Genomic DNA, 26980 nt, shown 5'->3' with positions numbered 1-26980 from the left:
AGAAAATAGACTTCAAGCAAAAACTAAGAGGTCAATCCAACAGGAAGACATTTACAATTCTAAAAATATATGTACCAAACATGAATTCAACCAATTTAATAAAACACATATTACTAGATATAAAGACACAGATTAACCTGAACACAGTAGTAGTAGGCAACTTCAATATTTCATTCTCACCAATTTACAGGCCATTCCAAACAAAAAATGACACAGAAGTATCTGGTTTAAATAGTATCATACATCAAATGTACTTAACAGACGCCTATAGAACATTCTATCCAAAAATTGGAGAACGCAAATTCTTCTCAGTAGCACATGGAACTTTTGCTAATTAGATTACATATTTGAATACAAAGCAAGCATTGCAAATATAGAAAAATTGAAATAATTCCATGTACTTTTATCTGATCACAATGGAATAAAACTAATCAACAGCAAGAGAAACTACAGATCATACATAAACTCATGGAGATTAAGCAGCACACTATTAAATGATGTCATGAAGAATACAAGGAAATGGAACAATTCTTAGAATCAAATGATCATGAATACATGACATACCAAAACCTATGATTTATGTAATAGAAGAAATTGTTATAATACGGAAGTTTATAGCTTTAAGTGCCTGCTTTAAGAAATCAGAGTTCCTTGAGCTTGCTGGGTGTGGTGGCTCACACCTTTAATCCCAGCACTCAGGAGGCAGAGGTAGGAGTATCACTGTGAATTCAAGGTCAGCCTGGGACTACAGAATGAACTCCAGGTCAGCCTGAGCTAGAATGAGACACTGCTTTGAAAACAAAACAAAAAAACCAAAAAACAAAGCAAAACAAAACAACCACAACAGCAAAAAGAAGTCAGGGCTGGCGAGATGGCTTAGTGGTTAAAGCATTGCCTGTGAAGCCTAAGGACCCAGGTTGAATTCCCCAATACCCACGTAAGCCAGATGCACAAGGTAGCATATGCATCTGGAGTTTGTTTGAAGTGGATGGAGGCCCTGGTATTCTCATTCTCTTTTTCTCTGCCTCTTTTTCTCTCAAATAAATAAATAAAACAAAATAATTAAAGAAAAAAAGAAACCAGAGAGATATCAAATAAATAACAATTATACATCTTAGAGTCTTAAAAGAAAAAAAGAACAAGGCAAACCCAAGATCAGTTAGACAGAAAGATATAATTCAAACTGGGACAGAAAGGGTTAGAGAGATGGCTCAGTGGTTGAGGCACTTGCTTGCAAAGCCTAAGGGACTAGGTTTGATTCCCCATTGCCCACATAAAGCCAGATGCACAAAGTGCCACATGCATCTTGAGTTTATTTGCAGTGGCAGGGCACCTTGGTGTGTGCTCTTTCTCTGTCTTTTTGCAAATAAAGAAATGAAATATTTAAAAAAGATTGGGGCAGAAATTATTGAAGTAGAAATAAAAAATAATGCAAAGTGTGTTGCAGATGGCTCAGCAGTTAAAGGCACTTATTTGCAAAGCCTGCTGCTCTGGGTTCAATTCCCTAGTGCCCATGTCAAAGCAAAATCACAAAGTGGCACATATACCTTGAGTTTATTTGCAATCACAAGTGGCCCTGGCACACCCATTCTTTCTTTCTCTCTCAAATAAATAAACAAGTAATTTTTTTAAAATTTAATTTATTAGTTTTCTTTTCAGCAAATACAGGCAGTTGGTACCATTGTTTAGGCTCATCCATGATCTACCCCCTCTCAGTGGACCTTTTTGAGGTAGGGTCTCACTATATCTAGCCCAGGCTGACCTAGAATTCACTAAGTAGTCTCAAGGTGGTCTCAAACTCACATTGACCCTCCTACTTCTGCCTCCTGAGTGCTGAGTGCTGGGATTAAAGGTGTGTGCCACCATGCCTGGTTGCAAATAACTTTTTTTCAAGGTAGTGTTTCGCTCTAGCCCAGGCTGACCTGGAATTCACTGTCATCTCAGGGTGCCCTCAAACTCACGGCGATCCTCCTATTTCTGCCTCCTGAGTGTACACGCCTTTAATCCCAGCACTCAGTACTCTGGAGGCAGAGGTAGGAGGCAGCGGTAGGAGAGGTAGCCATGCCTGGCTAACTAAGTCACTTCTAAACTCTTGGCCCACAGAAACTATTCAATCATAATAAATGTTTATTGTGGTTTGTTTATTATTTTGAGTTTTGGGACAGAGTCACTATGTAGCACTGGAAGGCCTAGAGCTCACTATATCCACCAGGCTGACCTTGAATTTATGGTGAAACTTCTGCATCTACCTTCTGAGTATAGGAATTATTACAGTGTAGCACCATTTCTGCCTTAAGCTATCAAGTTTCAGGGCTCATTCAGCACATAGCAATAGGTAATAAGTACATTCCTCACATAACAACATGCTTCATCAGAACAAGTGGTTTATTTTATGGTAGGTTTTCAGGTGTATTGTTCCTGACAGAGGTTTAAGTATGTTTACCAGGAGGCTGATAGCTTGGGCAGATACTCCTCAGTGGTTTCTGTTCCTGAATGGCATTATATCCAGGCTGGATCGTGCTGGGCTGGGTAGGTTTCATAGCGTGGGTTCCCCCGTTGAGTTCTGAGCGTAGGTAAGCTTACAGCCAGAGCTTGTTCCGGAGGGCAGCACGTGACATGCAGACAGGATTGGGTCTGAAGGACGAGTAGATTCTAAGGAGATGGAGCTTCATTGTCACACCTTCATCTTGTGTGGATGGACTGGGGTGAAGTAGTTAACCTGTTTCTTGGGGTCACATGGCCCCATTCTGACTCCACTGTAGGTTATGTATGGGGTTTTGGCTCTGAGCTGGGAAGAGGAAGGAACCTGGAAATTATTTTAATTGTATAACTAATGAAGTTGCTATAGAATCTCTTCTATACCATGGTTTTGCTGAACTTCCAAAGTGTGACGGATACCCCTGAGAGCCTCTGGGGAAATGGTTAGGTGATGGCTCTAATAAGGTAATTGGCTAAAAGATGGAACTCTCTTCAGAACAGAGACATGGGGTAGATGGTTCCTTTGTCCTGGAATTTTATTGCTCACCTGGGTCTGGAAACACAGAGCAAAGGAAAGGAAGTTCCTGTCTGCAAGATTTTAGAGGCTTTGGAGAGCCTTAGACTGTGACTCCTGCCCCGCTAAGCTTTGACTCTGATAGCAAAACCTCCTTAATTTGGCTTGCCTGGCTTGTGCTTGCTCAAAGACATTTTGTATAGAATCACAACCTGATAATTCATGGATGTAACACCAGAACCTTGTACCCTTTGCAAAACTCTTCTAGGAAGCTGTCTTTAAGGTATTTTATACAGGGACAGATTATCAAATTCCTTTTCAAATTTGGTTCATAAAAAGACTTGTTTCCCTCAGGTCAGAAGTACTGTATTACTCACTTGTCCCTTTAACTTGATGTTAAGAGGTTCCAATGTAAATCTTGTGACTAACTGGCATTAGCCTCCCTCAGGCTGGGTGCTAGGTATCACTGATCTTCGTGCTTACCGGGACTGGACTTTGGCTCATTCATATTTTTCTCAAATTTTATTTTTTAAAAATATTTTTATTTATTTGCAAGGAGAGAAAGAAAGAGATAGAAAGATAAAGGGGAGAATGTGCACACCAGGGCCTCCAGCCACTGCAAACAAACTCCAGATGCATGTGCCATTTTGTGCATTTGGCTTTATGTGGGTACTGGGGAATTGAATCCAGGTCATTATGCTTTGCAGACAAGCTCCTTAACTGCTGAGCCAACTCTCCAACTCCTCACATTTATTTTAACTTGCTTATTGGAGTTTCTATCTAAACCACCTCACCTTCTTTGGATGGGGGTAACAGTAATGTATAATTCTTCAGGCTAGTGGGGCTCCAGAAAACTAGGTCCCATGTGTACCACAGAAGAGATCTGCAAGGAAAGTCACAGTCCTGCTCATCACCTCCTTTCTTGGAGCCAAGGGAAACCACTAGCATGTGAGGCCCAGAGTTTTCTGAACCAAGATATTGGGAAAGAAAATTGGTATAAGTAACGGTGCACTGTCCACCCCTCAATCCAGAGGAAGACATTGTCCCTTCCCTTTTGGTAGTCAACAAGGGCTTGAAACTAAGTAATCAAAATTCATACATTATGTGAGAACTGAGGGAACATGCATGCCTGTGAGGAGAAAGGAAGGCATGTGTGAAAGAGTATCATCTGAGGATTAACTCCAGGACTGGGGGTTCCTCAAGTCCCAGTCACCAGTGGGCCAGATACCTCTGAGCAATGCCGGAGTGGGGTTCCAGGAGTCCCAGCCATCAGTGGGGAGGTTGCCTCTGAGCCCTCTTTCCAGAGGTTGACCTACAAATCTGAGGTTGAGATTGGTGGTGGCCAGAGTCTAGTCTGACTTCTGGAGGCTGAGATCCAAGGAGGTTCCAGGAGGCAGGCTGTGAGATTCTACCATAAGCACTGGAAGTGCCAGCACCCTGTGCCTTCTTGTCCATGGCCTGAGTTTGGTTAGGAGAGTGAGATATGGACTCTGGAAAACAAAAACAAAAATGAGGACATAGGAGGTTTTGTACAGCTTGAATGGAGCTCTCTGCAGCCACCCTGCAGTATTTGTAGATTTTAGTAATATTTGATGATATTAGAGTTGTCAGATTAACCTGAGGGGTCTGACATTTATGAATACATAGGTTGGAGGAGTATTTTCTGCTGTCTGGGGACCTAGGTTTTGAACTGTAACTTTAGACTAGAGCTCATATTCTGAATTTTCTGGAGTATAAAATTGGGACAATGCTAACAACAGCCTCTCAAAGTGATGGCCAGGGTCAAATCTGGTAATGAACTGGAAGTGCTATGCAAACTGTTTGAAAGTAGTGCAGTTTCCATCACTACCACCTATTCCCAATTCCAAGAGATCTCTTCTTTCTGTATAGCTAAAGATGACTTTGAATTTTCTGGTTAAGATGACAGTGTAGGAACTACGCCAAAGCAACCCAGGGGAGAAAAAGCCAAAAACAAAACAAAACAAAACAAAACAAAAAAACAGCAAAATACACACTTTTGCTAAAAAGTGAGGTGTATAAGAAATTAAAATAGCAGCAGGGAAGTAGGAGAGATCCAGAGCATCCAGAGCCCGCATGGGCCAGCAGAAGCAGCTCCAGCAGCAGAGGCACCAGGTCCGCAGGACCACAGTGGCTGGCTTGGCTTGAGCTGCTGGAAGCCAGGCAAGGGGATTTTCCACTCACACTGGAGCTCTTCGCAAACTCAAGAAACGTGAAGGGAGAGCGGCAGTGAACAATGGAGGAGCAGATCACCAGGTAGAGGATCACGTGGACCAGTGAGAGAACTAGAGCCAGCAGCCACAGCCTCCCCTCCCCCACCACCAATGCCCAGCTCTGGTGAACAGAGCAGCGATCCAGCGACCCAGCCACCCAGCCAGCCTACTTGAACCCACAGTGCACCAAAGAGGGACCCAAACAGGAGTGCAGCATAACTGAGACCAAAATCATTCCAAAAGGTAACTGAGATTACACCAGGTCAGTACCTGCCTAATAAACCTGGTATATAGCCCTGAGCTGGAAGTGCTAATTGCACCTTCCATATCAGGATAAATTATATGTTAAGTCTGATGGATAGTCAGATTTGCCATTCTTAAACAAGCTATATTTTGGGCTTGTTATTTGTTGCTTCTTGGTTTGAAGTGGCTTTGTTTCTTCTTCTGTTATACATTAGGGAAAGGTCTCACTTGGTCACAAGCTAACTTGGAACCCTCAACAAACCATAAATCTTAACATCCTTGTCGATAGAGGATCTGGTTGTCATAATACCTACTCTTGCATAGATACTCTGTGTGGTTTTTCATTGAAAGTATACATTGTTTAGTTAAATTTTAGAATCTATCTGTATTTTGTTCCAGTCAGCCTACTTGAATAGTCTCATAGCAGGCAAACCCAACACCTAGGGTCACTTTTGTAGATACTCTGAGAGTCTTAAGAGACACACCTAGCACCTTAAGCTCCTACCCTGAAGATATATAACATCAGATTGATTAATGCATCTAATAATCCCCAGGTAACTAGAAAATCCAAGCATTAAGTTGATCCAAGATGCAAAAATATATACATTATAACACAAGAAACACCAAAAATCAAGACAATATAAATCCACCAAAAAGTATTAATGCATCAGAAATGACCTCCAGTGAGAATAAGTTAGAGGAAATGCCTGAGAAAGATTTAAAAAGAATGATTATAAATATGTTCAAAGAAGTCAAAGGAATGAAAGAGGAAATCAAAGGAATCAAAGAAGACACAGGACACCAATTTAATGAAATAAAGAGGTCAATACTAGACATAAATAAGGAAATAGAAATAATAACAAAAAAACAGTTAGAATGACTAGCAATAAAGAACACAGTTAATGAAATAAAAAACTCTGTAGAAAATCTCACCAGTAGAATGGATGAAGGAGAGGACAGAATATCTAAGCTAGAAGACCAGGTGGCAGATCTAATACAGGCCAACAAAGAGAAAGACAAACTAATAGGAAAGTATGAATGGGAATTTCAAGGTATTTGGGACACTTTGAAAAGATCAAACATAAGAATTCAGGGTATAGTAGGAGAAGAAATTTACTCCAGAGTCATAGTAGGCATCTTCAATAAAATCATAGAAGAAAACTTTCCCCAAATTGGGAAAGAGGTGCCAATGCAGACACAGGAATCCTTTAGAATACCAACCAGACAAAATCTGGAAAAAACCTCTCCTTGCCATATTATAATCAAACTACCAAACACACAAACCAAAGAAAAAATATTGAAAGCAGTTAGAAAGAAAAATCAACTTACCTACAAAAGCAAGCCCATCAGGATTACAGCAGATTACTTAACACAAACTTTAAAATCCAGAAGGGCTTGGAGTGATATACTCCAAGTTCTGAAAGATAACAACTGTCAACCAAGGCTACTTTATTCTGCAACTCTATCCATTCAAATATACAGAGAAATAAGGACATTCCACAACAAAAGCAGGCTAAAGGAATATTTGAAGACAAAACCAGCTCTACCGAAAATACATGAATGAATCCTTCATGCTGAAGAGAAAGAAAAGAACACATATAAGGAAACTGGAAAAAACAAACATTACTCAAATACTAGTTAATATATGAGAGCAAAGGCAAAACTGGAAGAATTACAAAAAAAATGGCAAAAATAAATACACACCTTACAGTAATATCTCTTAGTATCATCGGCCTCAATGCCGCAACCAAAAGACATAGGTTTGCAGACTGGTTTAAAAAGCAGGATCCTTCAATTTGTTGCCTCCAAGAAACCCACCTTTTTACAAAGGATTGACACTATCTTAGGGTGAAATGCTAGAAAATGGTGTTTCAAGCAAATGGGCCTAGACAACAAGCAGGGGTTGCTATCCTAGTATCTGACAAGGTAGATTTCAGTCCAACATTAGATAAGAAAGATAAGGAAGGTCACTTTATATTGATTAAGGGCACACTCCAACAGGAGGACATTACAATCCTAAACATATATACACCTAACATGGGGGCTCCCAAATTCATAAAACAAACACTATTAGAACTAAGGTCACAGATAACACCAAACACAGTGGTGGTGGGTGACTTTAACACCCCACTCTCATCAATTGACAGGACATCCTGGGAAAAAATAAACAGAGAGACATTTGGACTAAATGAGGTCATAGAAGGAATGGACCTAACAGATATATACAGGAAATTTCATTCAAATGCTGCAGAATATACATTCTTTTCAGCAGCACATGGAGCATTCTATAAAATAGACCATATATTAGGACACAAAGAAAATCTTAAATACAGGAAAATTGAAATAATTCCTTGCATTCTATCTGACCACCATGTAATCAAACTACAGATCAATACAAGAAAAGCTATTGAGCATACACAAAATCTTGAAAACTAAACAATACACTACTAAATGAAGAATGGGTCAATGAAGAAGTCAAAAAGGAAATAAAAAAATGTATATAGTCAAACGATAATGAGAACACAACATACCAAAATCTTTGGGACACAATGAAGGCAGTCCTAAGAGGTAAATTTATAGCTTTAAGTGACTATATTAAGAAATTAGAAAGGTTGCAAGTAAATAACCTGATGCTTCACCTTAAAGCCTTGGAAAAAGAACAAAACAAACCAAAAATCAGTAGATGGGAAGAAATAATAAAGATTAGTGCAAAATTAATGAAATAGAAATTTAAAAAAATCCAAAGAATCAATGAAACAAAGCTTTGGTTCTTTGAAAGGATTAATAAGATTGATAAACCTTTACCAAATCTGACCAAAAGAAAGAGAGAAGAGACACAAATTAATAAAATTAGAGATGAAAAAGGCTACATCACAACAGATAACAGATAAATTTAAAAATTCATAGGGACATCCTATAAAAACATATACTACACTAAGTATGGAAATCTGAAAGAAATAGATGATTTTCTTGATTGATATGATCTACCTAAATTAAATCAAGATGAGATTAATCACTTAAATAGACTTATAACAAGTGTGGAGATCCAAGCAGTTATCAAAAATCTCCCAACTAAAAAATATCCAGGCCCAGATGGATTCACTGGTGAATTTTACCAGACCTTTAAGGAAGAACTAACACCATTGCTTCTTAAGCTTTTCCATAAAATAGAAAAAGAAGGAATCCTATCAAACTCCTTCTATGAAGCCAGCATCACTCTGATACAAAAACCAGGCCAAGATAGAACAGAAAAACAAATACAGAACAATCTCCATCATGAACATAGGTGCAAAAATTCTCAATAAAATATAGGCAAACAGAATACAAGAATATATTATTTTGGTGGTTTGATTCAGGTGTCCCCCATAAACTTAGGTGTTCTGAATGCTAGGCTCCCAGCTGATGGATATTTGGGAATTAATGCCTCCTGGAGGGAGTGTATTGTTGGGGACGGGCTTATGGGCTTTATAGCCAGTTGCCCCATGCCAGTGTTTGGCACACCCTCCTGTTGCTGTGTCCTACCTTATGTTGGCCAGGGGGTGATGTCCACCCTCTGCTCATGCCATCGTTTTCCCCTGCCACCGTGGAGCTTCCCCTCGAGCCTGTAAGCCAAAATAAATCTCTTTTTCCCAGAAGCTACTCTTGGTTGGGTGATTTCTACCAGCAATGCAAACGGGACTGCAACAATTATAAAGATCACTTACCCTGACCAAGTAAGCTTTATCCCAGAGATGCAGGGATGGTTCAACATATGCAAAATGATAAATGTAATACATTATATAAATGGACTGAGGAGTAAAAATCACATGATCATCTCATTAGATGCAGAAAAAGCATTTGACAAAATGAAACATCCCTTCATGATATAAGTCTTACAGAGACTGGGAATAGAAGGAACATATTTCAATAAAATAAAGGCTATTTATGACAAGCCTACAGCCAATATATTACTACATGGAGAAAACCTGGAAGCTTTTCCACTAAAATCAGGCACAAGACAAGGGTGTCCACTGTCCCCACTTTTATTTAATATAGTACTGGAAGTCTTAGCCATAGCAATAAGGCAAGATATGCACATAAAAGGGATACAAATTGGCAAGGAAGTTGTTATTTGCAGATGACATGATTCTATACATAAAGGACCCTAAAGACTCTACCAGCAAACTGTTAGAGCTGATAAACACCTATACCCATGTAGGAGGATACAAAATAAATACACAGAAATTAGTAGCATTCCTATATGTTAACAACAAATACATAGAGGACAAAATCAGAGAATCACTCCCATTCACAATTGAATCAGAGAAAGTAAAGTACCTTGGAATAAACCTAACCAGGGAAGTAAAGGATCTCTACAATGAAAATTTAAAACCACTCAAGTGAGAAACTGCAGAAGGCACTAGGAAATGGAAAAACAACCCTTGTTCTTGGATCAGAAAAGTCAATATTGTGAAAATGGCAATCTTACCTAAAGCAATCTACACATTTAATGCAATCCCCATCAAAATTCCGATGGCATTCTTCACGAAAATAGAAAAAGCCATCCAAAAATTCATTTGGAATCACAAAAAACCTTGAATATCTAAAATAATATTGAGCAACAAAAATAAGGCTGGTGGTATCACCATACCTGATTTTAACCTATACTACAGAGCCATAGTAACAAAAAAGCATGGTACTGGCACACAAACAGACATGTAGATCAGTGGAACAGAACAGAGGACCCAGATGTAAGTCCAAGTAGCTATAGCCACCTGATATTCAACAAATATGCCAAAATACACATTGGAGAAAAGACAGCCTCTTCTGCAAATGGTGCTGGGAAAACTGGATATTTATCTGTAGAAGGACGAAAGTAGATGCTTCTCTCTCTCCATGCATAAGAATATTATCCAAATGGGTTAAAAACCTTAACATCAGACCTGAAACTCTGAGACTGCTAGAGGAAAAAGTAGGGGAAACCCTTCAACATATTGTTCTTGGCAAAGACTTTCTGAATATAACCCCAATTGCTCAGGCAATAAAACCACAGATTAACCGCTGGGACCTCATGAAATTACAAAGATTTAATATGGGAATGTACACTGTGAATAAAGCAAAGAGGCAACCTACAGAATAGGAAAAAAAAATCCTTGCCAGCACACATGTGATAGAGGATTAATATCTAGGATATGCAAAGAACTCAAAAAATTAAATAATAAGAAACCAAACAAGCCAATTAAAAAATGTGACATGGAACTAAATAGAGTTCTCAAAAGAAGAAATACAGATGGAATATAAGCATCTAAAGAAATGTTCTACATCCCTAGTCATCAGGGAGATGCATATTAAAACTATGTTGAGATTCCATCTCACTCCTTTCAGATTGGCTACCATCATGAAAACAAATGACCATAAATGCTGGTGAGGATGCTGAAAAGAGGAACCCTTCTACACTGTTGGTGGGAATACAATCTGGTCCAGCCATAGTGGAAACCAGTGTGGAGGTTCCTAAGACAGCTAAAAATAGATCTACCATATGACCCAGCTATAGCACTCCTAGGCATAAATCATAAGGACTCACCTCATTACCTTAGAAATAGTTGCTCAACCATGTTTATTGTGACTCAATTCACAATAGCTGGGAAATGCAACCAGCCTAGATGTTCTTCAACTGATGAGTGGATAATGAAGATATGGCACATTTATACAATGGAGTTCTACTCAATGGTAAAGAAAAATGAAGTTATGACATTTGTAGGAAAAATGGATGGATCTGGAAAGGATTATACTAAGTGAGGTAACCCAGGCCCAGAAAACCAAGAGTCACATGTTCTCTCTCATATGTGGATCCTAGCTACCGATGATTGGGTTTCTGTGTGAGAAGGAAAAAACTCGGTAACAGAGGCCAGTAAGCTAGAAAAGAGATATAAAGGGAAGAGAAAGGAAGGGATGGGAGTACTTAAAAGGATGGTATTGTGTATATGTAAGTAGAAGAATAGTTTAATGTGGGTGAAAAGGCCCAAAGTGAGGTCAGGGGAAGAGATTGAGTAAAGCAAAGGTGGAGGGAGGGCTAATTAAAATCTAAGAGGATATAAGTAAGTCATATGGAAACCTACTTTTTTGGACAATGGAACACTCAGGAGCTGTAGATTGTTTCTAGAAAATTTTCAGTGCTAGGGAGGGGATATCTTCCAGTGAGTTGTTGGCCAGGGAGATCCCTGATGCCCCCCAAACATTATAGGCCATTGCTGTGGCCCTTGGTTTCCCACCAGGAATAGATGGTAAGACCCTATTGCTGAAGACTCCATATACTTGAGCTCCAGGTCCACTGAGAAATCCTGCTGGAACTGAACTGATAACCTCCTCCATGTAGACCAGCTGACAGAAAGCTGGAAGAAGACATTCTACATGTAGTTCAATGGGAGAAAGAGATACCACCAGTGAAGATACTCAACAGTGGACACTGCAAGCCTTATATCTGGCCAGCCTGGCCAAATGAGCCAACAGGTGCACTAGTAGCATGTCTGTCATGGTGGAAAGTAACTGCCCTCTAACTGGACTGGAGGCCCACTCCATGGGAGGGAATACATTCCTGATACTGAAAACTTAAAACGGGGGTAGTCATGAGCCCTAGGGGAGTAACATCTGCTGCTGTCTGGCTAAATGTATATACTATGCTTATCAAACTGTCCAGTAAGCACTTCTCTTAATGTTCATACCCTTATATTAATGCTACTCTCACTTTTGGTCGAGAATCTTCTCTTTTCAGACAGCAGTGACCTTGGGATGACTCAGAAGGTATCATGGTGCTGGAAAGAAGTGACTGCAGTGCTCAGTACTGCAATATCTCTATCACACCTTCCAAGGCTCAGGGTCTAATGCAGAAGAGGTGGCAGAAAGAATGTAAGAGCCAAAGGAAGGGTAGGACTCCTTACCACATGCTCCCTCCAGACATAAAATGGCCTGGATATTCATGACCTCACAGTGCCTGACACTACATACACAAGACCATTATAAGAGGAAGAAAAGATCATGACATCAAAATAAAAGAGAGACTGATTGAGATGGGCAGGGGATATGATGGAGAATGGAGTTTCAAAGGGGAAAGTGGGGGGGAGGGAGAGTATTACCATGGGATATTTTTTATAATCATGGAAGTTTTTAATAGAAATTTGAAAATAAAATAAAATGATTTTCAACCTCTTTAAAAAATTAGTTTTAAAGATTTTTATTTTTATTTATGAGAGCGTGAGAGAGAAAGAGAGAGAGTGTGTGAGAGCGAGTGAGCAAGCAAGAGAGAATGGGTATGCCACTGCAAATGAACTCCAGATCCATGAGCGACCATGCGCATCTGGCTCATGTGGAACCAAGAGAGTAAAGCCTGGATCCTTAGGCTTCACAGGCATGCACGTTAGCTGCAAAGCCATCTCTCTAGCCCTTAATTTATTGTTTTTTATTGACAACTTCCATAAAGGTACACAATAAGCCATGGTAATCTCCTCTGTCCCCCCACTTTCCCCTTTGCAACTCCATTCTCCATCATACCCCTTCTCCCCTCAATAATTATGTCATTATCTTTTGCTCCTATTATGATGGTTTTGTGTAGGTAGTGTCAGGCACTGCAAGGTCATGGATATCCAGGCCATTTTGTGTTTGGAGGAGTGTATTGTAAGGAGTCCTACTCTTCCTTTGGCTCTTACATTCTTTCCACCACCTGTTCTGCAATAGACCCTGAGCCTTGGAAGGTGTGATAGAGATATTGCAGTGTTGAGCACTCTTCTGTCACTTCTCAGCACCATGGTGCCTTCTGAGTCATCCCAAGGTCACCACCATCTGAAAAGAGAGGCTTCTCTAACCAAAAGTGAGAGTAGCATTAATATGTGGGTATAATCATTAAGAGAAGTGCTTACTGGACAGTTTGGTGAGCATAGTATATACATTTAGCCAGACAGCAGCTGACGTTACACCCCTAGGCTCATGGCTGCCCCTGTTGTAGGTTTCCAGTACCAGGGATGTATTCTCTCCTATGGAACAGGCCTCCAGTTCAATTAGAGAGTGGTTGTTTTCCCCCATAACAGACATACAGACATGCCACTGTTGCACCCATTGCCTTATTTGGCCTGGCTGGCTAAATTTAAGGTTTGCAGTGTCCACTGTTGAGTATCTCCACTAGTGATTTCTCTCTCTTATATTGAACTGCATGCAGCATAGCTTTTTCCAGCTTTCTGTCAACTGGTCTACATGGAGGAGCTTTTCAGCTCAGCTTCAGCAGGATTTCTCAGTGATTTTGCATCCCAAGTATATGGAATCTTCAACAATAGGGTCTTACTGTCTGTTCCTGGTGGGAAAACAAGGGCCTCAGCAATGGCCTGTAATGTTTTGGGGACATCAGGGACCTCTTTGGGCAAAAACTCACTGGAAGGTATCCTATCTCTGGCACTTAAAATTTTCTAGTAAAAATCTACAGCTTCTGGGTGTGCCATTGTCCAACAAAGCAGGTTTTCATATGACTTATTTATATCCTCTTATATTTTGATTAGCCCTCCCTCTACCTTTCCTTTACTCAGTATCTTCCCCTGACCTTACTTAAGGTCTTTTCATACCCATTAACCTGTTCTTCTACTTACATATATATAATAACATCCTATTAAGTCCCCTCTCTCTTTCTATCCCCTCTATATCGCTTTTCTAGCTTACTGGCCTCTGCTACTGAGTTTAATTCCTACACACATAGAAGTCCAATCTTTGTATCATATGAGACAGAACATTTGACTTTGGCTTTCTGGGCCTGGGTTACCTCACTAAGTATAATCCTTTCCAGATATGTCCATTTTCTTGCAAATTTCATTTTTCTCTACCACTGAATAGAACTCCATTGTGTAAATGTGCTACATCTTCATTATCACTCATTAGTTGAGGTACATCTAGGCTTGTTCCATTTCCTAGCTATTGTGAATATAGTGGCAATAAACATAGTTGAGTAAGTATTTATAAGGTAGTGAGATGAGTCCTTATGATATATGCCTAGGAGTGGTATAGCTGAGTCATATGGTAAATCTACTTTTAGCTGTCTCAGGATTCTTCACACTGATTTCCAAAATGGCTGTACCAGATTTAATTTACACCAACAATGTAGAAGGGTTCCTCTCTTTCTGCATTCTTTCTAGCATTTATTGTCATTTATTTTCATGATGGTAGCCATTCTGACAAGAGTGAGATGGAATCTCAAAGTAGTTTTAATTTTAATTTTCCTGATGGCTAGAGATGTAGAACTTTTTTTGGATGCTTATATTCCATCTGTATTTCTTTTTTATAAACGCTATTTAGTTCCATAGCTCATTTTTTAATTGGATTGTTTGATTTCTTATTATTTAGTTTTTTTTTTTTTTTGTTTTTTTGAGGTAGGGTCTCACTCTGGCTCAGGCTGACCTGAAATTCACTCTGTAGTCTCAGGGTGGCCTCGAACTCTCAGCGATCCTCTTACCTCTGCCTCCCTAGTGCTGGGATTAAAGGCGTGCACCACCATACCCGGCATAATTATTTAGTTTCTTGAGTTCTTTGTATGTATATATTTTAATTTGTATTTATTTATTTTTATTTATTTGAGAGTGACAGACACAGAAAGAAAGGCAGAGAGGAGAGAGAGAGAGAGCGAGAGAAAGTGAGAGAGAGAGAGGGAGAGAGAGAAAATGGGCACACCAAAGCCTCTAGCCACTGCAAACGAACTCCAGATATGTGTGCCCCCTTGTGCATCTGGGTAATGTGGGTCCTGGGGAATCAAGTCTTGAACCAGGGTCCTTAGGCTTCACAGCAAATGGTTAACCACTAAGCCATCTCTCCAGCCCCTTTGTATATACATATATTTTTATTTTTATTCTTATTTATTTATTTTTTTTAATTTTTATTAACATTTTCCATGATTATAAAATATATCCCATGGTAATTCCCTCCCTCCCCACCCCCACACTTTCCCATTTGAAATTCCATTCTCCATCATATTACCTCCCCATCTCAATCATTGTAATTACATATATACAATATCAACCTATTAAGTATCCTCCTCCCTTCCTTTCTCTACCCTTTATGTCTCCTTTTTAACTTACTGGCCTCTGCTACTAAGTATTTTCATTCTCACGCAGAAGCCCAATCATCTGTAGCTAGGATCCACATATGAGAGAGAACATGTGGCGCTTGGCTTTCTGGTCCTGGGTTACCTCACTTAGTATAATACTTTCCAGGTCCATCCATTTTTCTGCAAATTTCATAACTTCATTTTTCTTTGCCACTGAGTAGAACTCCATTGCATAAATGTGGCACATCTTCATTATCCACTCATCTGTTGAGGGACATCTAGGCTGGTTCCATTTCCCAGCTATTATACATTGAGCAGCTATAAACATGGTTGAGCACGTACTTCTAAGGAAATGAGATGAGTCCTTTGGATATATGCCTAGGAGTGCTATAGCTGGGTCATATGGTAGATCAATCTTTAGCTGTTTTAGGAACCTCCACACTGATCTCCACAATGGCTGGACCAGATTGCATTCCCGCCAACAGTGTAGAAGGGTTGTTCTTTTTCCACATCCCTGCCAACATTTATGATCATTTGTTTTCATGATGGTAGCCAATCTGACAGGAGTGAGATGGAATCTCAATGTAGCTTTAATCTGCATTTCCCTAGTGAAGTAGAACATTTTTTTAGATGCTTATATGCCATTCGTATTTCTTCCTTTGAGAACTCTCTATTTAGCTCCCTAATTTCTTAATATAGGCACTTAAAGCTATAAATTTCCATCTTAGGACTGTCTTCATTGTGTCCCAAATGTTTTGATATGTTGTGTGTTCTCATTATCATTTGATTCTGTGAATTTTTTGACTTTCTTCTCAAGTTCGTCATTTACCATTCATCATTTTGTAGTGTACTATCTAGTTTCCATGATTTTGTGTATGCTGTATAGCTTTTCTTGCTATTGATTTATAGTTTAATCCCATTGTGATCAGATAGAGTGAAATGAATTATTTCAATTTTCCTGTATTTGTTAAGATTTTCTTTGTGTCCTAATATATGATCTATTTTAGAGAATGTTCTATTTGGGAAATTTGCTGAAATGAAGTGTAATCTGCAGCATTTGGGTGAAATGTTCTGTAGATATCTGTTAGATCTATGTGTTCTATGACCTGATTTAATCCAGATGCATTTCTGTTTATTTATTTATTTTTCCAGGATGACCTGTCATTTGATGAGATTAGGGTGTTGAAGTCACCAAGTACAACTGTGTTTGGTGTTATCTTGTGGACCTTAGCTTTAGTAGGTTTTTTTTTTTTTTTTTTGGATGAAATTGGGAGTCCCCAAGTTAGGCACATATATGTGTTTAGGACTGTAATGTCCTCCTGTTGGAGTGCTCCTTTAATCAGTATAAAGTGACCTTTCTTGTCTTTCTTAACTAATGTTGGTCTGACGTCTACCATGTCAGATATTAAGATAGTGACACTTGTTTTCTAGACCCATTTGCTTGAACCACGATTTTCCAACTTTTCACCCTAACATAGTGTCCACCTTTTGTGGAAAGGTGAGTTTTTTGGAGGCAACAAGTTAAGGGATCTTGGGTTTTCTTTTTCTTTTTGTTTTTTCAAGGTAGGGTCTCACTCTAGCTCAGGCTGACCTGGAATTCACTATGTAGTCTCAGGGTGGCCTTGAACTCATGTCAAGCCTCCTACCTCTGCCTACCAAGTGCTGGGATTAAAGGCATGTACCACCATGCCTGGCTGTTTTGAATATTTTCTGTAGAGATGGTTTTGTCTTCAAATATTCCCTAAGTCTGCTTTTGTTGTGGAATGTCCTTATCTGTCTATTTGAATGGATAAAGTAATCTTGGTTGACAGTTTTTATCTTTCAGAACTTGGAATACATCATTTCAAGCCCATCTGGCTTTTAAAGTTTGTGTTGAGTAATCTGCTGTTATCCTGATGGACTTGCCTTTGTATGTGACTTGATTTTTCTCTTTAACTGCTTTCAGTATATTTTCTTTGGTTTGTGAGTTTTGCAGTTTAATTGTAATATGATGGTGAGAGGTTCTTTCCTGATTTTGTCTGTTTGGCATTCAATAGACTTCCTGTATCTGTATTGGCATCACTTTCCCTACTTGGGGGCAGTTTTCTTCTATGATTTTGTTGAAAATACCTGTTATGCCTATGCCTTTGCAGTGAATTTCTTCTCTTTCTACTATGCCCTGAATTCTTATGTTTGATCTTTTCATAGTGTTCCAAATGTCTTTAAACTCCCATTCATACCTCCATATTTGTTTTTCTCTTTGTTGGACTGTATTAGATCTGCCACCTGGTCTTCTAGTTTAGATATTCTGTCTTTTCCTTGATCCACCCTACTGGTGAGACTTTATACAGAGTTTTCTATTGGACTTCTTACATTTTTCAGTTTTAGTGTTTCTGGTTGGTATTTTTTCATTCTTTCCTTGCTCATGTTTTATACTGACCTCCTTATTAAATTAAGTTGGTTTCCTGTGTTCTCTTGGGATTCCTTCAGGAGTTGGTTTTCTTCTTTGATTTCTTTGAACATAGATATAATCAATTTTTTGTTTTGAAATCTTTGTGAGACATTTCATCTAACTTACTGGAGGTCATTTCTGATAGATTTATAATTTTTGGAGGGAGTGCATTGTCTTGATATTTTGTGTTTCTTGTATTATAATGTAGAGATTTTTGCATCTTAAATTAATTTGATGTGTGGGTTTTCTAATGATCTGCAGTGTTATTAGCCATGTAAATCTGACTTTATATATCTTCAGTGTAGTAGTTTAAGGTGCCAGGTGTAGCTCTTATACTCTAAGAAAAACAGCAAAAGTGATCCTAGGTATGGAGTTTGCCTGCTATTCAAGCATTGTAGTAGACTGGGTGAAGCAAATTACTGGTAAATTCTAAAATTCAACTGAGCAATATAGACATTGAATCAAAACCAGCACAGAGAAGTTATGAGTGGGAATTAAACTAAACAGATAATCTAGTAAAGCCAAGGTTTCTAAGGGAGTGTGTTGCCCCACATCCTTACTCCTGTCAACTTAGAGGTAGAGATTTCTAGTCTGAAATGGTTCCAAGTCAGCTTGGGGCCAATCCAGTCCTTGCCCCCAATAGTGACTTAAGAAAAAGACAGAGGCCATAAAAATCAGGAAACATCAAAGGCAACAATAGTCAACATCAAAATAAAGCTTATTGGAGAAGGGTAATGCCAACCAAGAATATATATCATTCAAATGGAATACATGATCTTTCCTGACATGGAAAGAGAGATTAGCACTTCCAGTGCAGGCCTATGTAGCTGGCTTTGTATAAGTAGGACCTGTTACCTTTTGGGATGGCTTCCAATCTCACCAACGCTGATTGCCCACCTTGATCCCTCTTGTGCTGGGTGGCCGGGAGTGAATGAGTTCTCCAGAAGTTCACAGCCTTCATGGTTGGGAAATGGGAGACTTTGCAGGGGGCCTGGAGTCATACTGGAGCTGCTCAGCTGGTCCCAATTGAATTTTCCTTCAGTAGCTGCTCAGTTGGCCTCTGCTATCTTCTCTTTAAGGTTTCTTCTTTCTTTTTTGGCTTTTTGTGGTAGGTCTCGCTCTAGCCCAGACTGACCTGGAATTCATGATGTAGTCTCAGGGTGGCCTCGAACTCACAGCAATTGGCAATCCTCCTATCTCTGCCTTTTGAGTGCTGGGATTAAAGGAGTGTGCCACCACACTTGGCTCATTTTTTTTTTTTTTCTTTCAGGTTTCTTGACTTTGCAAGGAGGCTGATGTGAATGGGAAATCCCCTCACTTTGTTTCTGCTCCTGCTGCTCTGTACCACCAGGCAAGTGGGCTCACAGATTGGGGCTGCTGGCACCATGGTGAGATTCTGGCTGGTTTCCTCCTTTCTGGAAAGTCCTGGTCTCTCCTGATTCTCTTCTGTGGTTGATAATAACTTATATACCTTCACTTTTCAGTAGAAGAATGTATTTTGCTGTGTTTCTATTTCCCTCCCTAGGCTGCTTTGGTGTGGCTAGTATTGACTTTGAACTTCTGATCCTCCTGTGTTCTACTGAATGCTGGAGGTATAGGCATGAACCACCATTCCTGATTTCAAACTCACTCCTACACCAGTACCAGCTACACATTCTGGGCCACTCCTCATGCACACAATCAATACAGCCAGAGCCATGGGATGGGAACAATCATGTTTCCCCTTCTCTGTCTCTACTTATAGCCATCAAATAGAAATATTCAGTGAAATTAAACATTTTTTATGTTTGAGTTATTAGAAATTTTGGACCTATTTCTTTTTGTTTTTCTTTTCTCTTTGGTTTTTCAAGGTACGGTCTTATTCTAGCTGAAGTTGACCTGTATGTAGTCTTAGGGTGGCCTCAAATTCATGACAATCCTCCTACCTCTGCCTCCCAAGTACTGGGATTAAAGGCATGCACCACCACACCCAGCCTTTGGACCTATTTCTTAGAAAAGTCAGTAACATTCTAGTTAATTCTTAAAAATAGTAGCAAAGAATAAGTAAAATGCAACTGGTAGGAAATGGGACCACATGTTGAAACTCCTACCTCCTAAACAACAGTAATTTCTGGTATATCCTATACAGTTCTCACATCCAAGTTCAGCATTACTGAATACTGACCCAGCTAAAACAGGATGATTCTTGGGAAATGGGATCACCTCAAAGATGGTCTCTTTCAACTTGACCTTTCCTCCTTCCTGTGCTACAGCCTCGTCTATGATCATTCCTCTTTAAACACCTGAGACTCTTCTGGGGAAACTTCTTATATGACCCTTTCTACCCTTCATTCTATATATTACTATGTGTCTCTGGTTTAGAATATACAAACTACAATCTCTAGCAAATGTTCACTGGTTCATTTTGTGTGCCAGGAGTCTGGTCTAATATTTTATATGCAAAATCTCCTTTTATTCTCACTATCCCACGAGGTAGATGGTATAATTTATTCCTGTATGAACTTGACCAATTTCATGTAGCTAAATAAATATTATATTTATTCTGATTTTAATCCTATGTCAACCAAATTTTATATTATATACTCTTTATTTGGCCATATAAGCCATCAACATGGAAGAGAATTTACCTTCCTTAATGAGCTGTAGCTGGGTGGCATTTTTGGAGCTGTTTTTAGGTGTGTCCTCTGAATTTGTGACTGTGGTTCTGCCTTTAACAGCTTTGTGGATCTTCTCAACTTCACGGAGCTGCAGGAAAAGAAGTAAACTATTAGTGGCAGCCAGAGATATGGGTGTCTGAGACTTAGAACCCTGGGTGGCGGGAGGCACAGTAAGACTGTTTTCAGTTCTTGCTGACTGCCTTCAGCTCTCTGTTGTTGGTTATACAACTAATTGGAGAGTGTAGCCTGTGACTCTCAGGTTCACACAGCACTCGAAAGAACATCTAACCTTTCCCCTCCTCTATTTCAGTGGTTTTCTATATCTGGGCAAGAGCCCAGCGGGGCAACACAAGGAAGTGCTGTGGAGAATGGGTGCAAATCAGATCAAGTTAGTTCCAGAAGAGTGACAAAAAGTCATGAGGACAGGGTTTAGAGAGGATTAGAGTCTGACCTTTAGGGATTATGTGTCTAGAGGGGCCAATCAGAAGTCATGGTATCAGCTGAGATGATGAGAGAAGCTGCCCATCTGCTGAGGGACTGAGGAGCCTTTAGGGTAGGGAAAATAGCATTATTGCTTTTAGTGTTTATACTCCGAAGGCTGTTTTTTTTTTTTTTTTTTTTTTTTTGAGATAGGGTCTTGTTATAGCCCAGACTGACCTGGAATTCACATGTAGTCTCAGGATGGCCTCAAAATCAGGGTGATACTTCTACCTCTACCTCCTGAGTGCTGGGATTAAAGGCGCACACCACTACGCTCAGCATGGCTTGTGTTTTTGTGCTAGTGATAGAATCCGGAGCCTTGTGATTGTTGCACTTGCTGTACCACTGTCCTATGCTGTCTATCACTTATACTGTGTTTTTTTTTTTTTTTTTGTCTTGGTTTTCGAGGTAGGGTCTCACTTTGGTCCAGGCTAACCTGGAATTAACTGTGTAGTCTCAGGGTGGCCTTGAATCATGGCAATCCTCTTACTTCTGCCTCCTGAGTGCTGAGATTAAAGGCATGTGTCACCACACCTGGTTTATACTCTCTCTATATTTTTAAAAATTATTTGTTTATTTGCAAGGGGGGCACACCAGGGCTTCCTGCCACTGTAGATGAACTTCAGATGCATATACCACTTGGTGCATTTGGCTTTACATGGGTACTGGGGAACTCAACCCAGGCCATCAGGCTCTGCAAACAATAACCTTTAATTCTTGAGCCATCTCTCCAGTCCTTATACTATGTCTTAATTTGTAGGAATTATTGTGGGTACTGGATTTATTATATATGAGTTGAATTTCTCCTGTTCTAAAGCTTCAAAATTTGCCATTACTCTTATGGACCCCAAATATCCTCACACTCTAAATGCACGAATCTTACAGGTTACTTCCTATGATACAAATTATATATATCTATATGAATATTTATACATGTAATATATTTTGGGGGGATTTTTGAGGCAGGGTCTCACTCTAGCCCAGGCTGACTTAGACCTCACTCTGTAGATCCAGGCTGGCTGTGAACTCAGTGATCTTTCTACCTCTGCCTCCCAAGTACTGGGATTAAAGGTGTGTGCCACCACACCCGATTCAGATTTTTTCTTTTTGTTTATTTTTTATTTGAGAGCGACAAATAGACAGAGAAAGAGGGAGAGAGAGAGAGGGCGGGGGGAGAGAATGGGCGCGCCAGGGCCTCCAGCCACTGCAAACGAATTCCAGATGCATGCGCCCCCTTGTGCATCTGGCTAACGTGGGTCCTGGGGAATCAAGCCTCGAACCAGGGCCCTTAGTCTTCACAGGCAAGCACTTAACCGCTAAGCCATCTCTACAGCCCCTGATTCAGATATTTTAAAGAACTGGTTTAGGAGAAAGCCATTGAGATAATATAACTGGGATCACAGAACACATTAGAGAGAAACATAATCATGATGTCTTTACCCTTCAGGATGAAGCTCCTGGCAGACTCACCATTTGGATTTTCTTCCGCAGCTGGGCATTAGCTCTGGAAAGGCTTTTTGAAACTGAGTTCAGGTAGTAGATGGCCAAGCTGTAAGAGAAAAGCTTGTCTACTGTAATCCTGGCATCTTGGGGTCCCTGGAACAAGTACAAGGCTTTGTCTCTGGCGGGGTGGGCTTAGTTCTCCTACCCTAAATTCTCTGCTTAACATGATAACGTGGAATTGGTCCTGGATACCCCATTCATCTCAGTCCTATTAAGCTAAATGTTTAGCTCTCAGGCTTCTCCAAAAAGAATGGCAAAAGGAATCACCCTAGGTGGTGGCACCTGCCTTTAATCTCAGCACTTGGGAGGCAGAGGTAGGAGGATCACCATGAGTTTGAGGCCACCCTGAGAGAATTCCAGGTCATCCTGGGCTAGAATGAGACTACCTCAAAACAAACAAACAAACAACAACAAGGAATCACCCTAATTCTGAAGAGAAGTAACAGGGCTTTTTGTCTATTTCCTGGGCACTTGCCCAGTACCATGAACATCCCTCCCATTTCACTGTTTTTTTATGGGGGGGATTGTTGGGGTAGGGTCTTACTGTAGCCCAGGCTGGCCTGGAATTTGCCATGTAGTCTCAGGCTGGCCTCGAACTCTTGGCAATCCTCCTACCTCTGCTTCCCAAGTGCTGGGATTAAAGGTGTGCACCACCACGCCTGGCGTTTTCACTGGTTTTGATGAGGACTTGATGAAGTAGGAAGGATGACTTCCATATTTCCACATCACACCCAGAGACTCAAAGAGGTTAGGTAATTCAATGAAGGTCATCCTACCCTTTAGTACTCCTTGGGACCTACGCATGAAGCTTTAATCTCTTTCATTCCTGAGGGAAGAGAGATGGAGGTGCTACATGATTTGCCCTCAAATTGTCTAGAAATGTAACTGCAGATGGACTGATGTTCCTTTGTCCAGAAGACATTAGCCTGTCTGGATTTAGGGTTTTGAGTCCAACTTCGATTGGTTAACTGGGTGGCTGGTGTTGTTTGAGGCTGCCCCAGAGTTTTCTTCCACAAAATCTGTGACCTGAATTGTACCATCTGGGGGGAGAGGGGCTGCATAAGCCAAAGTGCTATCTGGGTTGGATGCTCTGTCACCTGTTGTCTGTGAGTTTTTAGGCACATTCTTTTTTTTTTTTTTTTAATTTTTTATTTATTTATTTGAGAGCGACAGACACAGAGAGAAAGACAGATAGAGAGAGAGAGAGAGAGAACGGGCACGCCAGGGCCTCCAGCCTCTGCAAACGAACTCCAGACGCGTGCGCCCCCTTGTGCATCTGGCTAACGTGGGACCTGGGGAACTGAGCCTCGAACCGGGGTCCTTAGGCTTCACAGGCAAGTGCTTAACCGCTAAGCCATCTCTCCAGCCCAAGGCACATTCTTAGTAGTCACTTTCCTCTGTGGGTGTGAAGCCTCCACTGCTCCAGCTCCTGCTTTGGGCCGGGGAGCCTCTTCACAGTTGAGACACCCACAGTTGCCTCAGCAGTATTCTCTCCACCCAGAAAAGAGGAAGGAACCAGATGGTCTTTGGGGCAGAGTGGCTCAGAGGCTATCATCTGAGCCTCCTGAAGCAAGGACTCAGAGGACTATGGGGTGAAGGGAGGAGAACAGGAGGACAGGAGAAAGGACAAAGATCTGTTTTGTAAGGATCCTACTTTGTGTCACTTCTCTCCATTGTGGCTAATTAACTCATTTTGTGGTAGAAAAGAAGCTAAAAATTGAACTGATTCACTGAGTTGTTATAAGAGTTAATTGCTGAGGAGCTAAAACTTATCTTTGTTAGCAGATGGAAAAATTCCAAAGAGAGAACTGTCCAGAAAGGACCCAAAGGGATGATAAGAAGGAAAGACAGTTTAGGCTAAAACAAAGTAAAAGGGAGTTCACTGTTAGGGTGGCCTGACTACAGAAATGATTGCTATGCAAATTGTCACATCTTGTTTGTTCACTGACCCCTCCTTTTGGTTCTGAAAACTATAATATGGAAACAAAATCTCAGCTCTGGGACAAAGCTTCTTTGGGGGGCTACCTCAAGCATTTTGGCCCCCAAGTAATAAACTCTACTTTTACTCATACTGACATTGGAGTGATCTTTCCAGAGAATTTCTACATCTCATTATAGAGGAATCAAAGGTCAGAGGGGTAACTTGTCTTGCTCATGATCTCACACCTAAAATTCAAGGGTGGCTATGTTCTTCCTGGGGTTGTTTAGGTGTCTGTGAGGATCAGGTTGGCATTAGTTTAGGTTCTGTCATTTACTCAGGGGACCAGAGGTTGTCATTTGTTAGGTTGGGACAGGCTCCCAAAATGGTGTCACCAAGGACAGCAGGATGGTGACAGGCATGGAAGTGGATTATCCACATTCTTCAAGAAACCACCCAGCCATTATCCCTTCCTTGCCTAACAATGTCCCAGGTCATGGTTTCCTGCCCCCTTAACTCATCACCTGGTCACTGTTCTGGTGTCACAACCTGGCTTTTTATTCAGCATTTTTCCTTTCTCACCTTCCCTCAACTGAAGCCCTATAAAGCCCACAGCCTGAAAACTCAGGTTGGCTGGGCTCCTCTCTTGTGAGTGGGCCTGGCAGCTTGTGCTTTTCCTGAATAAGCTTTCATCTTTGCCTCAGAGTGGTTTGTGTGGTCTTGGTCACTCCCAGGCCTTACATCACTATTATGTCATCTCTCTCATGCCAAGACTTAGAAGTAGAGAATATTGGAATGTGAGCATGTAAAATGACATTGAAGTGTTCCCTGATATCTATGGCAGTGTCCAGGGTACAGAACAGACTGAGCAGACGCACAAGTTCAAGGGTTATGTAATCTTGTTGGTGTCCTGTAGGCTTCCAGAACACCTGAGTCTGAATGGACCTCCAGAAGCTACTGGGAGAAGGTGCTTCAGGAGTGGCGTTAACTGAGTGTGGAGCTTCAGTCCCTCTCCAGGCCAGCAGCCATGGTGTGGCAGCCAGGCACTGACAGGCCAAGGGAAGCTGGCAGTTCTGATGAGGAGCTGGCACAGCCATTTCTTGAAACAGGCAGAGACAAAGAGACATGGCTAAGGAATAATAATGATGAAGAGAAAGGCTTTTTAACAAAACCTTTATAGGCCATTCAAGACCAAAGTTCACTCCACATTTCAGCAAACATGCCCTGGTAAGGACCTTTAAAAACTCTATCCTCAGCCGGGTGTGGTGATGCACGCCTTTAATCGCAGCACTCGGGAGGCAGAGGTAGGAGGATTGCCACCCTGAGTTCAAGGCCACCCTGAGACTACATAGTTAATTCCAGGTCAGCCTGAGCCAGAGTGAGACCCTACCTCAGAAACAACAACAACAACAACAACAACAACAACAACAACAAAACTCTATCCTCCACAAAAGCAGTAAGAACCCTGACAAAAAGATGGTTAGCATTAGCTTTTCCTGGCCGAGTATGGCGGCACATCCCTGTAATCCAAGTGCTTGAGAGGGTGAGGAGCCAAGGTTAAACCCAAGGCAGCCTGGGCTCTAGAATAAGACTTACTAAAAAAAAAAAAAATCAACCTTTCCAGAACTCTGAAAATTAATCAAAGTGTTTCAGGGTCTTTTTCACAGGAAGGAGCTGGCTCTCTGTAAACAACAGGGAACTTGGCAAATCTGAAGTTATCTCATTTACCTAGCCACCCATTTCTTTAGTAGGCTTGAAAATCAACAGCTCCAAATCATGGTAATCTTTGGAGGGGGTGGAATAGTGTTGGAACTCCTTCAGACCCTTCCTTCCAGAAAATTGCCACTGATTTTTTAAGTAGCTCCCTGGACAATGCCAAATGTTCTCTTATTGCACCGGAGTCAATGTGAACAGTTTTTTCTTTAGACAAAGGCTTTAAATATTTTAATTTTTTTGTTTATTATTTTTTATTTATTTATTTGAGAGTGACAGACAGAGAAAGTGGCAGGTAGAGAAAGAGAGAGAGAGAGAGAGAGGGAGAGAGAGGGAGAGAGACAGAGAGAAGGAGAGAAAGAGAGAGAGAATGGGCGTGCCAGGGACTCCAGCCACTGCAGACGAACTCCAGATGCGTGCGTCCCCTTATGCGTCTGGCTAATGTGGGTCCTGGGGAATTGAGCCTCGAACTGGGGTCCTTAGGCTTCAAAGGCAAGTGCTTAACTGCTAAGCCATCTCTCCAGCCCAGCTTTAAATATTTTAGATATATTAGAATAACTGGGGCTGGAGAGATGGCATAGTGGTTAAAGGCACTTTTTTTGCAAAGCCTGATAGCCTGGGTTTGATTCCTTAGTACCCACATAAAGCCAGATGCACAAAGTGGCACATAAGTCTGGAGTTTATCTGCAATGGCAGGAGGCCCTGGCATACCCATTCTCTCTCTCCAAAAAAAATTTTTTTATTTTTTTATTTTTTAA

General features: G+C 40.7%; 1 protein-coding gene across 1 annotated transcript in view; it reads right to left on the bottom strand.

The window, feature by feature from the left end:
• Positions 1-4261: 4261 nt before the first annotated feature.
• The window catches only part of Tmc2 (transmembrane channel like 2), a 115518-nt gene continuing 92799 nt past the window's right edge, over positions 4262-26980 (bottom strand). The window contains exons 17-19 of the mRNA XM_045157027.1: positions 22559-22637; positions 20579-20696; positions 4262-4482 (exon numbers count right to left, since the gene is read on the bottom strand). Coding sequence (XP_045012962.1) covers positions 4262-4482; positions 20579-20696; positions 22559-22637 — 418 coding nt within the window. The remainder of the gene's footprint in view (positions 4483-20578; positions 20697-22558; positions 22638-26980) is intronic.

The sequence above is a fragment of the Jaculus jaculus genome, chromosome 8 (genome assembly GCF_020740685.1).
Source record: "Jaculus jaculus isolate mJacJac1 chromosome 8, mJacJac1.mat.Y.cur, whole genome shotgun sequence".
Classification (NCBI taxonomy): Eukaryota; Metazoa; Chordata; class Mammalia; order Rodentia; family Dipodidae; genus Jaculus; species Jaculus jaculus.
This window is presented reverse-complemented; position numbering and strand designations above follow the sequence as displayed.